The following is an 18,413-nucleotide window of genomic DNA, read 5'->3' as shown; positions in this document are numbered from 1 at the left end:
TTCAAAGTTTATACCTAGTCTTCAAGTGACATCATGCTGTCTCCCGCCGCAGGGGATGGTTAGACAGCCGGCATTGTCCTCGGCACTGAGGCAGAGAACACTAAGAACGCGGGGGAGGGTATTGGGCGAGGGAGAAAAGGAAGAGGGAAGGAATGCGTCTTTCTGTGCCAGGCACACATGTATCTCTACTCCCCAAAACCACCTCCTGATGCAAGCAGACTGCGGTTTATTCGCATATTACACATCAGGTAAGGTTTGGCAAGATCAGTCATCTGATTATCACACAACCAGAGAGTAACAGCACGGATACTGGAATCCAGCTCTGTCCGGCTCCAAAGCCAAACCGGGATTTTCCTCCTGGGGAGAGTAATGAGGCAACAGGACAGGTTACCAAAGAATGCTGGCAACTACCGTTTTCTTGAAGGCTTAAAAAAAGGGCACACAGTTATCTTTTAAGGATAGGCTACGCATCATTTTAGCTGAAGTCAGGTGCATGGGCATATGATCTTTCAAAGTTTCTTTTGGGTCTATGATCTTTATGACTATAGAACAGTCCTCATGAATGGAGGAAGGAACAGCCTTACACTTCAGGGATTTCAGCCATGTGGTCCCCATTTCAGAGTCGGCTCTCTAGATTAAGGGACAAGACTATGCAACCAAGTGGGTCCCAAGTCCCAGTAACCCATGTCCCACGCCAGTTCTGCTTCAACACACCAGTGTCTCTTCCATGCTTTGAGTCCCAAGATATTGAGTGATTTCAGATCCCTCAGAAGCAGGGAGACCAAGCATGCTATCTTGACATGCCTTCTTTACCCCTATTTCACCTTCTAGTCGCCTCCTACAGATGAAGCAATACCACTTTTTATTCACTTAATAACACACTGCCTGTTTGAAGACAGGGATCTGGAGCCATGAGAATCTAACTTTAAAGGTACGGAAATCACCAGGAAGAGCGGATCACACAGGAAACACTCATAACTGTTCGGAGCAATGCACACTAAATTATAGCACGAAGGAAGGTGGCGAAACTTAACAGAAACAAAAATAAGCAAGCGGGTTCTACTTTCAGGAAGATATGAAATTCTTCCTCTGAACGTGGATCCCATCAACCAGAATTGGATGAGACGCACAGTCATGGACACCGTGTGCATAAACTAATCACCGCTTACTATCAACAGCCTCTGTAGTGGCTGTTTAATTAAAAACAAACCTTTATTTTTATAATTGTGCCTAATTATCAAGACGGGAGGGGGATGTTTACTTTGGATTACAATGTTGAAACGATGAAAAAGCTACTTTTTGAGAAAGAAAATGACCCTTGATACAGACATTTTCTTCTCCAAGCGGTAAGACACTGACAGTTGTAAACTGAGGACGGGGAGAGAAGTTGGGTTGTCACTGTTGCTGCTTTTCCCTTTTCTGATAGGGTTTCTACTTGAAGGAGCTCAGTCTATTGAAAGCAGTAAATTAACTCCTGGTTGGGCATTTCACCGGGTTCTCCTTCACCAACAGAAGGTCATTTCCACTTGTGGGGCTCCGCCTCCCTGGGCAGGAACACCGCACTCCTGCTCGGAAATTGACAAGACCCCAGTACTGCTCACTAACAATTCCCCAACATCCTCGTGGTATTGCTACTTAACACAAACGAAAGGAAATCTTTCAAAACCCCAAAGCATGGGAATCAACACCCTGTACCACGTGGATCTTATCAGTCTGCTGGCGCTGATACTCCCATCTCACCGGGAGAATAAAGAACCAGAAACCACTATCTTTAAGATGAAACAAAAGTCTTCGCTTCCTCCCTGCCCGGATTCACAAAGTCCTCAACTATAAAGAAAGAAAGGGGAAAAAATGCACAAGCTGATACTTGGCCAAAGTTACTTGGGGCAGGAAAAAAAAAAAAACATAATTCCTTAAAGCCCCTATGGACCAGGCTGATGAAAATCGGGGGCTACCTCACTTCTCTTAAAAAAAAAAAAAAAACTAACACAGAACTCTGGGGTTTGCTTTGATTCTTTCCGCTCTGGCTGCAGCTCTGAGGAGTGGTGCTGATGGAGCAGCTTGCCGCCTTTTCTGCAGACTGTGCAGGCACAGCCTGATGGAACGATGCGTCAGGGATCCCGTTCCTGCTCCTCTGATGGGTCCCTGAGGGGGCTTCTGAGTAACGGTGCCTCACTTCCCACAGCTCTGATGGGACGTACCTCCCAACCTCATGTGGGGAGGCTGCCTCTTCAGGGCGGGCGGTTTGCACCCCTCCTGCCCCACTCTGGGCCCCTCTGAGGCGTGTTTTTACGAGGTTTATCGTTCCACCCGGGTCTGGGTGTGAACGGCGGCTCGACACAGACAAAATGATGTTTCCAAATAAAAGAATGTGCTACCCAGGAGGCATGACCAGTATTTAATTTGCTGCCTGTGTTCGATAGACTGTGAGCTCCTCGAGGGCAGGGACCACGTCTCATCTGTCTTGTAGTCTCGGTGACTAACACACGCTCGTTCGTTCGTTCATTTATTCAGCAGATGCTTACTGAGAGCCAGAGGCACGAGACGAGCAAGGCACAGCCTTCAACAAGGAATCAGACATTTCTTTTGCCCCACAGGCTGGCTGGCCATGGAGTAAACATACTTTCTAATATGTGATGAGACAGACACATGCACTCACATAAATGATACAAAAGCTGCACTATCTTACTCCCAGGCTCATCGAATGTCAAAGATGAATGGGACCCTCTCTTACAGAAAAGAAAGGCAATTCTCAGAAAGAGCTGACCAGCCCTTGATCATGTGCTCTCTTCACCTTGAGCAAGGTGGTCCATGGCAGATAAAGCACCTCAAGTAGAAATTTCCATTGCTTTCTGCAGCGCTCCTGCCCTCAGAACCTAATTCTGCCACATATATATATATTTATTTTTAATATATTAATTTCCAAAAGTGCACATAATTCAAGGGTCTGCAGGCCATGGTTTAAATAAGGATTGTGAATCCAAATTCCTACAGGAGCCAAAATGTAAAACAATTTCAGAAAGTAAAGCAGGGGAAAGAACGGAGGTCAGCATAGAGCAAACTGGAAACACACACTCTTGTCTCAGCTATCTACGGCGAATTTACAGCTTCAAGCAACGGTTTTCATTTTCTTATGCTTTTGTTGGTTAGGAATTCATGAAGGGCTGAGCTGGGTGGTCCATCTTTGATCCATGTGATGTCCCCTCAACAGGACGGGGGATCTATTTCCAAAGTGGCTTCCTCAGTCAAGTAACCTGCACCTTGGTGCTGCTTGACCTTCTGTCTTTCTGCACATGATGTGTCTTCTTCTAGGGTGTCTTCTCTGGCTTGGGCTTCTCACACATGGTGACCTCAGGGTTGTCACCTTGTTACATGGTTGAGCACTTCCATGAACAAGTGTCTCGAGACCGGAAGTAGATGCGGCCAGTTTCTGCCATATTGGGCTGGTCAGAGCAGTCACTGAGCCTTCACGGGGAGGATACTCACACATCGCCGCTCAATAGGAAGAATGTTAAAAGAACTTACCAACATCTTTAATATGCCTTAGCCTGTTTCAAAGAGCAGCAACGAGGCACCAGGTTGCTGTACTGTGGGACTGTGGTCCAGTATAAAATATTAAGAAAATTTTAAATAGGAAGTGGAAATTTGTATTTAAAAATATACATATTTTAAAATGTTGTCAACCAATTCAAATTTTCTGAAAAGCTCTGTATGTCAAACACGCACATTTGCAGATTCTGCCATGCCCACCAATATATACCCTGGGCTTCATGCACCAAACAAAAGTCTTAAAGAGGAGTTTTAAAAAAATACTGACATGTGTTTGAATATATTTTGCCCACAACGGAAATGTGAAGATCTTAAGAGTGTTCTATCATTTCTGACAATAGATTTTTACTAAAAACACACCAGTAGGTAAGTGAGGGATCTTTCTAGAGAACCCTGTCATGACCCACAAGAGAAAACTAAATGTCTGCTCTTCTGAGAATTCCCTTCTCCCATTTCTATCTTGTCCAAATCACAGTTTGATGAAACGAAGAGTGATTTTCGCTTCTTGTTGAATTTGACTGAGTACTAGAAATACAAGATGATTACTTAATGCCCCAAAGGAAGGAAAAACAGACACGCCCAGAAACTAGATAAGAGATCGCTGATATACACAGCCTAAATTCCACATCAGTACTTTTTAAACTTTAGGGACTGAATCACCTTCTGAGTCAGGAGAATTAGGAGATGTCCCAAGACTCAGCATTCTGAATCAAAACTCCAGATGATTCTGACGTGGGTGGTCCCTCAGCCACATGGCTGATAATTAAAGGGGCAGGTTTTTGAGAGAGAGCAAGACTGGGCCCCGTTAAAGTAGGAAGCATGCCTTTTGTGAGTTGGTGGCCATGGTGGTAACGGAGCCAAGAGAAGACTGTGTCCAGTGGCTCCATTTCCCTGACTCAGTGAAGAAAATGTGCCAGGGTAGGAGACAGGGTTTCTAACCCTGGTTTTGCATTAACTAGCTAGTTGAGCTCAGAGAAGTCATTTCCCATCTCATGGCCTCAGTTTCCTCTTCCGTACTACGAGGAGGGCTGGCCTGAGTTGTAACAATGGCACAACGGACCATATCCCGTGCTGAGGTGGAGCCTGCTCACCCAGACGCCCCTGCTCTCCGCTAAGCCCTGGCCTGGCCTCACGGTCCTCCTCTACCCGGCTACGTCCAGCAGACCGGAGGTAGCACCTGGTTGAGACCAATTCTGTAGCCCTGACAGAGGATCTCTGTGGTCTCATCCTGCTTGTGTGGCACATGATGGTTTTGGAGGGAAAGTCTGGTGGAAAGAAATCACAATAGGTAGCTTAGGGGGAGGATGACAGTTTCAGGGCAGGAGTTGTCCAGGAATAGAAAAGTGCCATCTGAGAGGGGTGGGGGTGCCAAACAGCCTGCCAGCCAATCTCAGGCCCACCCCGACGACCACCGTGATGACGTCTTTAGTGAATCCCAGATGCTCTACTCTACTGCAGGACAGTCAGCTTCAGGAAGGGCAGGACTGGGACTGGGGTGAGCAAAATCATGGGTCCACACATACATGAACCTGGGAGCGAGTGCCTCCCCTACACTTTGCACCAGGCACCTCCTTTGTCCTACCCCAGTCCCAGCCTTGAAGAGGCGATATTAGGATGATGGATTGCAAGTTTGCTGAGAAGTGTCATCTCTACCACGGACCCTCTAGGACACAGTGGGAGTGGGTCTTTTAAAAGTGGAAGTGAGGACAGGCCAGCTTAGACTAGGCCAGGAGTTCCATGGATCTGATTTACTGAAGGCTGTTGGCATTCAGGGAAAAGGCTCCGGATGAATGTTGGGTTAGCTGTGCAACTCCGGTCAACTTACTTAACTCTTTAAAGTCTCAGTTTTAAAATATTCAAGATGAGAGTAAGGTCACCTTCTCAGCAAGGATGCTGTGGATGGACAATGGCGCCAGACACACAGCATTCCATCATCACACGGAAAGTCTTTCTTTCTTTCCAGCCCCTATTCCGCCTTGAGTGATTGTCAGGAAATGAAGCAAACGAGGGAGAGCACCTTTATGCCAAAAATGGATGTGGAAATCCACGTCCTTGGGCAAAGGAAGGCTGGCAGGTCTTTACCCGCATTGTTGACTTTCTGACTCACAACTGCTTTCTCTTTTAACTTCTCCCTTCCCGCTCAGTTTGGACCGAATGTGGGAGGTGGACAGTACAATGCCAGGATCTCACCCACCAGGAAAAATCTCCTAGTGCTGCTCTGAGGCCAAAGTTCCAGGAAAAACATTACAAACTGTTGTGTCATAGGCCTGCTTGAATGATAGCTACCATTTACTTAGGTGGGTGGCATGTGCTTGGCCCACTGTTAAACACCTATGAATATTACCCACATCAGCCCTTGCCACACCATCAGAGGTAGATGGAAATATTCTCCGTTTACAGATGAGGACACCGAGGCTCAGATGGCTCATACCTGTAGAAGTGGGATAGAAACCGAGTCTTTTCCTGAGTTCCTCACCACTGTTTACTGTTGAAGAGTCATCACTCTGGAAATGCAAAAAACCCAAGAAGAGTTCATTGCTTTAAGAGAGTTCAGTAACACGGAGAGGCATCAGCACTAGTATGTAAAACAGAGAACAGCAGTGCGAGGCAGCTCAACCCTTCAGGAAGCAGCTCGGGGCAGGGACGCTGCGTTATTCCTTTACGCCTCTATGTTCTAGTGCAGCGCATGGCTCTTTGTAGGTCACCAGTCGCTGTGACTCTGGATGTATGAGCCAACAAAACAACAAAACAGTAAGTGCTAAGGTACATGCTACAGACAGAGGTAACTGGTGGGAATTCAAGGTCCAGGGAGGTCCACAGGGGTACGACGGAGAAGGCCAGCTTCAGGGAGGACAGAGTGGGACCCGAGCTGGGATTGGAGAGGTCACAAAGAGCAGAGAGAAGAAACACATAAATGGAGGCGAGATCGAGCGTAAGCACGGGGCGCTGAGACAATGAGGAGGATGACCTGCGTAGTCCGCCAGGCAGGCAGCCAGCTAAACCAACTAATAACTGGCGGGTTCTTGGTGTCAAACTTCATGTTATTTGGGAACAGGGCAACCTCTGAGAACAAGGTCAGAAGAAAACTGTAGGCTGGTCTAGACATACAATGCAGGGAAGTGAGCTGGAGCAGACTGGACTGCAGGAAGGGCAGTTCCCCACCCATGGCGGGGGAGATGCAGAGAATTCTGGCAGCTGTGAAAAACATAAGAGGAGGACGAGTCAGCCACGAAGAATGTGGAGGAGGAGGGGACCAGGGAAGGTGCTTGGAGGAACACACGCTGGAGCCTATCACCCTCTTCATCTGGTTTTCCAAGGAGCATAGCGCCTGTCTGCTCTCAGGAGACCCTTGGCACATGTGTCTATTCTGTAAAATGAACTTGAGGAGATCATATTTACTAAGGGCTAAGCCACAGGCTCAGCCATGAGGCTCCAAAAGCCACAAAGTCCCTTTAGTAGGGTTGTCTAACCAGATATATATAATATTTCCTACACACATATATGATTTTATATAAGCATTTTATACAAATGCTAATACCATATAAATTTACATAATTTTGTCCTGGGCTTAAAAACTAAGTCTAAAAATGGAAGAACATGAAAGATGGTTCTATTGAGGCTACTGGTTCCATCCTCACCCTTCCCACCCAATTGTACCAAAAGTACTATGAAATCGTACCAGCCAGTTCCGCTCTGTCACTGTTCAGTTAGTCTGTGTGTCCCAGCCAGGAAGAAAATCATTACATGGTCATGACCTCCTCATGGGCCTCAGGAACCCTCACACTTCCCACCAAGCAGCCCAGAGTAGGGATGGGGGTGATCTCTGCCTCTGCCTTGGGGGACGATCAGCGCATCCTTGCCCACCCTGTATGCCATGGACCCCAGTGAGCTGCGGGATGTTGAAAGGCCTCATGAAGAAAAGGACTTTCTGGTTGGGACAGGGTAGGCCTTAAAACATCCCAGGTTTGGTGGTGACTCACTAGGGGGATCAGCAGGACTCAGCACATAATTATGCTCATGGCTAAGGTTTATTTCAGCAAAAGGATGCAGAGCAAGATCTGCAAAGGGCACGGCCCCTGGGGCGAAGTCCGGGCGAAGTCTGGACGAAGCCAGGCACGAGCTCCCAGGCACCCATCCTCTCCCTGTGGAGTCACACAGGATGCATGTCATCCCTCCAGCCACGAGCTGTGACACACTGTGAAGCGCTGTCCACCAGGGAAGTGTGTGAGAGATTCACTGCGCAGGGGCTTTACTGGGGGCTGGTCACATAGGCAGACTGGGCCTGGCAAGTACCCAAATTCCAGACTCAGACTCCCAGAAGGGAAGCAGTGTTCAGCATAAACGACGCTGTTTGGACAGTCTGGGCACGTGGCCCTTCTGATCAGGGGTGGAGGGACCCCTCCTGAAATCTGGTAGGGGCCAACCTTGCAAGCAGGACAGCAGTCTCAGCCCTGCTATGTTAACTTTTTGTCATATGATAGTCTATTAAGTCCAGAAAACTGTGTCTGGCACGGCCACCTTGGGGAGCCTAATAATACACATTAGCACATGAAAGGCTTTGAGAAGTACTACAGTATAGAAGCCTGCTTTAAAATTTTAACCAACATTTCCCAAACCTTTTTGATCATTACCCTTGAAAAAAAACACAAGACTTATTACACCCTTTTGGACAGCAGCATTCTAGGGAATACAGTTTAGGAAATTCTGGACTAAGCGGACGAACCTGCATCCTTCTCTGCCTCAGCTTTTACTGCTCAGTCAACACACTAGTAACAACAGCCGACAATTAGACTGTTCTTACTGTGTGTTAAGAGCTTTTTATACAAGAAGTCATGTAATCAAACAAGAGGTTGGCCGAGGTGACCTCTACGCCTGTGAGAGCAGCCCAGGAGGGGACAGCAGCTGCACGACAACTTTCCTAACCCTGGTCCGCCTTGGTTTCCTGACCTGTAGAATGAGAACACTGCCATACACAGTAAGTGCCACACATGTGCTTGCTGATTTTCTTCAGGGTAAATAAAATTCTTCCCCGCTTAAGCAGTTTTGATCCCTTGCTCTATGCCATGAACCAAGGAGGGACACAGACATGGACTCCTGTGGCTTCAGGGACTGAGGGATGGGGTGGTCCAATGAGGGTGGCCCAAGGGAACCAGAACGGCCCCGGGTGGAGCTGGTTCTAGGTCCCAGGATGCTGTGACACCCGAGGCCGGGCAGCCAGGCCGATACCAGGGAGTAAACGCAGATCGTCACCGGCCAAGAGGCGCTGTTAATTCCCTGGCAGTCTAGGACTGAGGCCAACCACATAAGTGATCTGTTTTTGATTGCAAATAGGGCAAGACTCTAAACAGCCTTCAGTTAAACCTGGCGATTTTATCCATACGGCTGAAGAAAGGCACCTCGCGAGAAAATCCCCTCTGAATCAAGACTCATACACATCTACGTGGTGGGAAAACGAACAGGGAAAGATGCCAAATTGAAAAATGACAAACTGCCATCAAGCAAAGAGCCAATTTTTAATATGCCTTAGCACTTTTTCTTTATCCCCTTTCAAGCTACCTCCAGGTGAGGAATGTTCTACATAGCCGAATAATCCTTCATCGAGATATATGAAGAGTCAGCAGTGTCATTCCGGAATGTGAAGGACAGTGATATATTTTGTAGGGGTCGATAGACACAGGTAGGTGTAAAGACCGTGTGTGGGGGAGGCCCCTCTGTGCTCGGGTGTGCTCACACCATTGCCCGAACAGGGAATTTTGCCGGGGCTTTGTGAAGAAGTGAGTGTGTTCTCTCCTTGAGGCAATCCTAGGTTTCTGACATCCCTAATTGTTCTCACCGATAATTCTTTGTCACTACTTTCTAAGCAGTCATCTCTTTTTTGAAGTCACGATCCAGAGCATTCCGTATACTTTCCCAGGGCCATCCATGCCTATCCATCCCTAACACTGAGCTGTGTGCTTGGCTTACCGTATAGGCTCCAAAAAAAACATGTATTGAATAAATGCAGTCATTCGTTCACAGATCCTCCTGTTTTAAATATCCAACACCTGCCTCCTTACCGAGCAACATCTGACGCATCAAAGCCTGTTTCCTCTCTGCATCCTGCCTGCCTCCCTCGGGTGGTACCGTTCTCACAGAACACTGCACTTTGTCGATAAGAAGAGTGGCCACAGGAGGAGCCTTTACTTTGTTTCAGTGCGGCAGTGCTCCGGCACCTTGACACGTATCAGCTCTTCTTTCTACACAATCACCTACAAGGTAGGTCCTTTTGCTCTGACATTTTCAGGCGCAGGGCAATGAAGCCCAGAGAAGAAAGGATTTGCCCAGACTTCCATAGCCTCAGTCACAGACCCACAGTCTTCCTCCTCATGTTGTGGCTATGGTCTAACCACTCACGGGCCTACGTCAGTGCTGGTCTGGGAGATGTCTGTGATGGGGCAGGGCTGTTCCTCGAGGAATTCCTTCGACAATCAACAGAACAGGTTGGATAACCCACAACCACGCAACTCAAAACACGGAAAAAATAAAGCCAGGGGTTTTGCGGTCAGACAGATCTGGGTCAAGTTCCAGCCTCTCCAAATTTTAACCTTGTCCCCTTGGCCATGTCATTTCCATCTCTCAGGGCATCAGTTTTCTCCCTAGAAAATGGGAATTAGGGGACCTACGTCATGGTGCTTGTTGTGAGAATGAAACGAGTTAAAGATCGTGACGTGTTCACTCGAGTGCCTAGTGCAGAGCTTAGTTAACACTAACACCCATTTAAAGGTGCATTTGATAACCACACTGCCTGAGATCTGCCTGAGGACTAGCAGGTGTTCTATAAACGTCCATTAGATGAGTGAATACATACACATCTCAATTTGCAGAGCCAGTGCAATGAGACCCACACAGAAAGGTTCATTGTATTCTGGTTGCCTCACAATGGATCTTCTTATTTCCAGGATCGCAAGCTTTGTAAAATATGCATAGGTTGGTGTCTAGATTTTTAGACATGGTACCAAAATAGCCAAATTCACGATGGGAAACCTGCCTGCCTCTCACGAGCTAGTCCTTCCCCGTTTTACTTTTCTTGGTGTCATTCCTGGCTCTGCTATTGGACTTCAGTTTCTTTAATCGCATCCCATCATCTCCCTGACATAACTCAGTGACAACTTCTTGTGTTAAAGCCACAAACTGTTCTTTCTTGCCATGTAGAAGTCTTCAAAGCTCACTTTTTCCATGGCTCCATCTTTATGAGCTATATGCTTCTGCCTCTAAATACTAATGCAAAAAATGATGTTAATTTGGTAAATGTATATCCCTATCATTGATCAAGTGCAATGAGGGCACCAACCCCATAACAACTATGCTCAACGCCTTTTAGGGTGTCTGCCTGACTCACAAGGACCACAGGGGATGCCTCTGGACAGTGAAGAAGATACATTACAACCCTATGCTGGGCTGCTGTTGACTGGATCAAAACTGGGCCAATCAGAGATCCTGTCCAGGGAATAGAGAATTGAGTTGGGGGAGGGGCAGAAAATAATTGGGAGCAGAAAGATGAGAAACGAGAGAGCACCTGGGAGAGTTCTGAGGGCTGTGGCCAGAGTCAGTGACCTCAGAAGGGGTGAGATGTCATCTGCCATCTTATGACTTGTGTTGCAGAGATCCCATGCAGAGAGAATGAAGTAGATGGAAAAGGAGAAACAAAGGAGAGAGAGAGAGAAGACTGTGGTCTGGATTCTTGCTGGCTTTCCAGTTCACAGTTGAACCTCTTCCTGAGGTCCTGCTGCCTCTTTGCTCTGAAGCCCCGTCAAAGACCTTCTCTCTGTGTGTCTCAGGACCACCCCACCAAGCTTCGCTGTCTTGCTGAAGCCACCTCCAGCTTTCTGTTCTTCACAACCACAAGAATTCTAACTCTCCTAATGGCAAAACTACGATTACAATTAGTGTTATCAGCCATAATCCTTATGTGCACTTAACGCTGTGCACATTTATAAACTGCTTATTATTATTAATATCTACTACAAGCAAGTACTGGAGCAGAGCTGCTGAAGCAGCCAGCCAGAGAACTAATAATTGGGTGGCAGCTGGAGGTTAAAAAGCAAGCCAGGCAGAGGGGGTGGATTCGCTGAAATGATAACTAATGCAAGAACTCATCAAATCACTGGTGATGATTCCGTTCACAAGAGTCCATCAAGGTCGGGTGATCACAGATTGGGAGGACAGGAGGGAGAAGTGTTTTCTTATCAGGAGAGAATAAAACAATGAAACAGATGGATTGCTGTTTCTAAGATGAAAATTACAAGAGCACAGAATACTGGCTATGCTCAGGTGGTTCCGGAAAAAGAAACGACTGCTGTTTCCGTGGTTCTTAAGAAATATGCTTCACTCTTACAGATGCCAATAAAGCATTAGGCAACTGTCCATTTAATCATGGAAGTGCCAGTGGAGATTCATATTTAACAGAGACCAAACATAAACAGACAATGGGGAAAGGTGTATCTGAATTAACTAACCATGTTCTAGGAAATAATTGAGGCAATAAAAAGATCAATAGGGAATCAGGCCACTCTCCAGGATCTAAGGGTTTCTCAGTGGGATATTTTAAAAGAAGAGCGTTTTATGAACTCATACCATTTTTAATGCACTAAGAAATGTCACTCAGGTGCCTATCATCTCTGCAGAAATGGGTACACAAAGAGACTCAAGTTAACTGCAGAGCTAGTGGGTGACTGATAAAAGGGAACTTGGCAACACGCCTCTCTCTACTCAATGCAGTCCCACAGATATATCAAGAAAAACAGAAACATTCTTCCAGATCAGGAAAATCACAGTAATCATGTTGCTTTAGAAAATCTGGAAAACCCAGGAGAGTGCAAAGAAGAAAATAAAAAGCACCCTGAAGCCACCACCCAGAGAAACCACTGTTAAAATTCTGGTGCATTTCTTTCCAGTTTTCTTTTCTTCTGTGAATGTGAATAAGATACACATATATTGACCGTACAAACACTGAAAAGAACATTTTAATCTTTCCTGTATATGTTATTTTCATATTCTTCTTTTCACTTAGTATCTAGTGAGGATTTTCTCTTGTCATTGCATATAATTTCAATGCTGCACCACATTCAATTGTATTGTTTTGTCATAATTTAACCAACATACTAGATATTTATACAGTTTCCACTTGACCATTTTCTATAGACTAAATGTTTGCATTGTCTTAAAATTCATATGAAGCTCTAATTCAGTGTGAAGCTATTAGGAAGTGGGGCTTTTTGGAAGGAAATTTGGTCCTGAGGGTGGAGCCCTCAGAAATGGGGTTAGTGCCCTTATAAACATGAGACACGAGAGAGCTTGCCTTCTTCGTCTTCCTCTTCTGTCTACCCTCCCATCATGTCAGGATGCAGCAAGGAGGCAACTGTCTGCAAATCAGGAAGAGAGTTCTCACTAGGAACCCAATCAGCACCTTGGTCTTGGATTTCCCAGTCTCCAGGATTATGAGAAACACATTTCTCTTGTTTAAGTCACCCAGCCTATGATATTTTTGTTATAGAAGCCCAAACTAAGATGCTATTTTTTTAAACATTGAAAAAAAGAGAGTTGTTTATTTTCACTTCCTTTCTCTACCCCTTCCTTGTGATCCATTCTCACTTTTTCTGTCCAGCTCTGCTATGGGACGCTGCCCCCTGAAGACTGCATTATCTGTGATCTTGTGCCATCTTTCTTCCAGCTGTGTTCATCTAGTGAGAGGCACCAGCAGGGGGCAGTAGGCAAGAGGTTTGGCTATTCTCTCATTCCCTCCCTGCTTGGGCCCGATGGTTCTGCACTGGCTACACCTCTCTGCTATGGTCCCTCGGGTCAGCTTTCCCCTCTCCCATGGCACCAGCTCTCTGCAGACTCTGTTGACCCAGTCCCTCCCTTTGTTTCCCTCTGGCTTCTGCTGCTAATAGTCCCTGGGTGACTCAACAATCTTTAAACTCTGCTAACTAACTGCTTCTTCATTATCTTTAGCTTCTCATCTGATTTGTATTGAAAGTTTCAATGAACACCTTGCACCTTACGTGGTATGACTTGTGGAATTCATTTATTTATAAAAAGTGTGGTGAAATCAACACCATGTAACCTCTACTCCAAATCATGAGAGGCTTTAATGCAGGTAAAATGCTCATGACCAAACTTGTGAAACAAGGGGGTAGTCTAGACTCTAGAAACTTCTTCCCTGACATTTTCAGAAAGGCTCACTCATCTAGTTTCCCTCAATTCCTCTCCCTCTGTAATGTTCGCAAAGCACATACTTTCCCCTTCCTCACAGCCTTTGCTCATGCTGTTACCCTGGACGGAGGGGTCCTCCAGTTTCCTCCCTACTTCTAAGCACAGGCTGGAATCCTACTTCCTTCCTGAATTCTTAGAGCCCACGACCATCTCTCCTTAGAACTGCTGGAGCTGTGATGTTCAATATAGTAGCCAGTAGCCACCTATGGCTGCTTCAATGCAAATTAAAATTATAAATTCTCTCTCAGCACTTTAGTCACACTAAACATATTTCGGTTGCTCAATAGCCAAGGTAGTCAGTGGCTACTATACTGAACAGTGCAGATCTAGAATATTTCCATCATTTCAGAAAGTTCTGTTGGACAGTGCTGTTCTAGAACACTATGACTAGACTCCAATGAGTATTATGTATGACTCCAATGAGTATTAAATCATAAATACTCCTGTATTATTATTCTCCCATTTTGGAGTCAAGGAATAACAGAGAAGAGTCTGCTTTTTGTTCTGAGTCCAAACAGTGCTGAGCACACAGGAGATACTTAGTAGATGCACTTGCTGACTTGGGTAATGACCATGACTGTTTCTCAGTAGAACACTAAAATGCACGGAACTATAAATCATGGAAGCAAGGGGATAGCAATGGTAAGAACGGACAGTTTGGTGGTAGTTGTGGTAGGGATCCATGTAGTCCCCCAGTAACAAAGGCAAAAACTCCGTGTCCTAGAAAATGTCCTCCTTACGTACTCATAAAGAACCTCTAAACATTAGGAATGATTCTTTAACAGGTTATAGATCCTCATCAAAAGAAATCATTCAAGGGACCCAAATGCACAACTATCTATAGAAGCTTCTATACAACCCTCCAGACTTTCTCACAGACAATGAAAACCTGTCTTTAAGTATTGGTACATTTATGACTGTGATTCTGGTTGACAAAGAAACTGGCCTATGTCAGAAGCAATTTAATGGACGTGATAAAGCTATGTATCCCATACAATGCCCTCTCTTTCATCTCGCTGGCTTGAGATGATTGCAGAATTTGAACAAAAAAATTCAGTGAACAAAAAATTATAAAATACTGCATCCTTTTCCTAATCTTGGGAAAGAATGTGTCCTTAGATGTGGATCCACTTCCTGTCTACCATTTATTCATATCTGTGATAAATCTTTGCAAAAATCTCTCTTTTAATCCTCATAGCAACTCTGTGAACTAGGTATTTTTGTTCTCATTTGACAGTGGAGAAAACTTACTTTCAGAAAAGACATAACGTTTGCCTAAGGTTCAGTAAGTGGTGAGAGGACAGAGCTAGGGTGACCACTTAGATACTTTGACTCTTAGGATCACACTTTGGGTCACTTGGTGATAATTTATCCCAATATCCACAGAAGCAAGGCTGGTAATGGGGAGAAGGCAGGGGACAGGGCATGGTGCATGGCCTCACCATGTGGTTTTGTGACCTCTCTCTCAGTATAGCTCTTGTTCCTCTCTAAGTCTTTTCTCATACTCATTTGAACAAGCCTGCTTCAGGAGAGACTCGGGATGTGCACAAATGCTGACGGGCGACCCCGGAGGAGAGCACGCACAGGACGCTTGGAGCCTGTCCCTGTAGCTCTCTTATCTGACATAAAACAAGACCTAAAGTAAGTCAAGGTCAGGAATGCTCATGGGTCAAGTGACCGCACCACCCCCCTCAGCACACTTGACACATATGTTCTGGTGATTCCTAAGTTTACACGTCCTGTGCTAACCCTTCCCTGGCACTTCACAGTCAGACATCCAGTGGCTTTCCTACACGTTTCAAAGCACCTCCAACTTAACATGTTACAAACCGACCTCTTCGTTTTCCAGTCCAGCCTGTGCCTCACACCCCCCCTTCCAGACTCCTCAGCACAGCCTCCTCGAGCTGTGCAGCAGCTCAGGCCCGGAACCCACACTCACTCTGGATTCTCCCTCTCCCAGCCACATGCAATCCATCACCAGGCCCTGCTGGTCCTGCCTGCAAACGCATCCAGCCCCGCTGTCCCTGTTCAGCTCTGTGGCCACCACCCCAGTAGCAACCATCGCGCGTTCTCACCTGGATTTCCACACAAGTCACTGACCCTCCCAGTTTCATCCCTGCCCTCGTCCAGTCCATTTTCCACACAGCTGCCAGCGTGATCTTTTGAAAATGAAAATGAGATCTCATCGCTCCTCTGCTTAAAATCTTTTTGTGCTTCACATGACACTTACTGAGACCCTATTCCAAATCCTTACTGTGGCTTCGAGGCCCGGCAGATCTGGCCGCATGACTGTGCTATGTTCAGGCCACGTGACTTTCCTTTGAGCTCTGTGGTCCAACCTGAGGTCTGTGAGCAGCAGTTCCTGGGTAACATTAACCTCTTTCTGTCCTGGAGTCCCTAGAGTTTAGCACATGCTTTTCTGTCTGCCTGCTAGCTGCTCTTTCCCTACGCTTTACCTAGCATCCTTCATTTGTCCTTCTTGTCACCACTTAAATGTCACTGTTATTCCCCACTCTAAAACAGAACTCTGGGCATTTTATATTTTTCCTTCATTACTTTTGACACTATTTTATGGTATACACAGACTCCCCTCACCTTTGGTGGGTAGGACCCCAGAGAGGGACATGTTAACTGAACAAAGCCATAGGGGGCAGTGCAGTACAGCTCCTTTGGAGAGACCTCCCTGGCACTGGATAATGGTGGCCACTCTTCCAAATCTCACCAAGTCTCACATACCTCTCACCATAGATTTTTTTTCCAACAACCAGTGGCCAATTTTGTGATATTCATGTTGGCTTTCCTTAGGTCCAGATAATTCCTCATTTCCTACTTATCTTTATCCTTTGCTTCCATTAAAGTAAATTTGAATCTATACAGAAAGCAAATTTGAAATCTTGAGAGCAAATTTCATCTCTATAGAGCTTGAATTTTACACCTGTATGTACTTTTTTTGGTTCCTTGTGGCATTTCCAAAACTCTGCCTTCCATGCCTTTTCTTTCTGCCATTAGAGTCAAGACTGGTCACCAGATGACATAATAAATGGCAGGAATAGAGGCAGAAACAGAATAAATATAAACAATAGAGCACAAAGATTGCTGCTTGTTGGAGTGCTCCAGAGCAGTGTCCCGATGCTCAGGTACTGTGCGTGTACGCTGAGGTGTGCTCTACCAGCCCACTGGACGACAGGGTAGGGAAGTGTTCAGAGAATGGGTATAAAATACAGGTTAGCAATACTCGTTGGATAGTTAAAGGTCTAAGTAATTTTTTTAAGGAAAAATTAAGAAATAAGTAGGTATAATGAATCAGTACTATAGGGGGTGACCTTAAATGAGATGGGACTATATGTAGATGCAGGCTTCTTTCTTTCTTAATGCCCACCTCCCCTCTAGGTTCTAAAATCACCTAGGACAGGGGCCATCTCTACTCTGTTCCCAGCTGTAACTCTAGCACCTGGCATGGAACTCAGCACAAAGGAATGAGGAAATAAATTCACAGGGTAGCCAGAGTTATAGCGTGTGTGATGAGCCCGAGACCCTGCTAAGGAATTCCAGCCCGGAGAACTAGATAAATAAGTATAATTGAATTCATCTGACTAAGTGACATGTTCACTTAATTAAAGCAGAGAATCAGCTCTAAAACACATGATTATCCCTGACAAAGAAGCAGAAACTGGTTGGGAGAAAGGGAGAGTGAAAGAGAGAGAGGAAGCAGAAAAGATAATGCATATTTAAACTTTCAGAAAGAGGAAGAAAATTAGAGACCATTAATTTATACCTAAATACATGTCAAATCCTAGACCAAGATTATTCTAGTAAAACTTCTTGTGTAACAAAACAAATATCCATGCCTCAGGAGAGGATCGATTAATTAAAAAAAATACAAAATAATTTTAGGCCAATGAAATTAATTCTGCTATTATCTCTTCCTCCCTTCCATGGTGTGGTCTGAGTTTCAGGGACACAATGACAAAAATCAAATTTCCCAATACTTAAAGGAGTAAATACGCACATAGGTAGTTTATAGTAAACATAAATCATGACAACCAGCCAACGTGATAGAAATGAGATGAACTGAAAAGTAGAGTCACATGCTTCTTACATATTTTCAGACTCTCGTATACTGTCCTCGTCAATGTTCAATGGTTTTTAGTGCTGAACATCCGTTTCCCTTCTCTTATATAACTTGGAAAGAGTGAGCCTCCAGATGCATAAATCAAAGTCACATCACCTCTTTCATAGCAGACACTTGAAACCTTTGAGGTCACTGCTAATAATTTTCTGTGCACTCATTTATGCCGAATCAATTTCAATTAAATCAATTAAAATAGCAACTAGTATAATCTCATGTCATTGATCTGACAAGATTAAGATTACTCAGGATATTTGGGGGCATCAGGAACTGCTGGGCTGGCATCTCTGCTTCATTATGATGTCAAGTTGGGAGATAAACAAATTTGATTTCATAGTGCCCCCAAATCTCCGGTATGCAGAATGCGACTCAGCAAAGTCACACACCTCCCATTCCTGGTGGCCCCAGAAAATGGAAAATGGGGGACGGAGGGTCATCAAGCTATTAAGAGAAATCTTTTATTTGAACAGACTCAAGCATTAAC

At 45.3% G+C, this 18,413-nt stretch overlaps 1 protein-coding gene and 1 long non-coding RNA gene across 4 annotated transcripts in view; one reads left to right on the top strand and one right to left on the bottom strand.

Annotated features, from left to right (window-relative positions):
* The window catches only part of SAMD12 (sterile alpha motif domain containing 12), a 375,925-nt gene that overhangs the window by 148,063 nt on the left and 209,449 nt on the right, over positions 1-18,413 (bottom strand). Inside the window, exon 5 of one of the 3 annotated variants that reach the window (XM_032468094.1) lies at positions 3,010-3,595. The exons of the other annotated variants lie outside the window; for them this stretch is intronic. Coding sequence (XP_032323985.1) covers positions 3,534-3,595 — 62 coding nt within the window. The 3' untranslated portion in view covers positions 3,010-3,533. Of the gene's footprint in view, positions 1-3,009; positions 3,596-18,413 lie in introns of those variants that run through there. 3 annotated transcript variants of the gene reach the window in all.
* On the top strand, positions 2,483-17,052 carry LOC116659878. Its single transcript, XR_004315245.1, has 3 exons — positions 2,483-2,492; positions 7,236-7,244; positions 16,993-17,052. It is a non-coding gene; the product is annotated as an uncharacterized LOC116659878 (long non-coding RNA).

This window comes from Camelus ferus, chromosome 25, assembly GCF_009834535.1.
Source record: "Camelus ferus isolate YT-003-E chromosome 25, BCGSAC_Cfer_1.0, whole genome shotgun sequence".
Taxonomy (NCBI): domain Eukaryota; kingdom Metazoa; phylum Chordata; class Mammalia; order Artiodactyla; family Camelidae; genus Camelus; species Camelus ferus.
The sequence above is the reverse complement of the archived record's forward strand: the minus strand, read 5'-3'. Positions and strand labels throughout refer to the sequence as shown.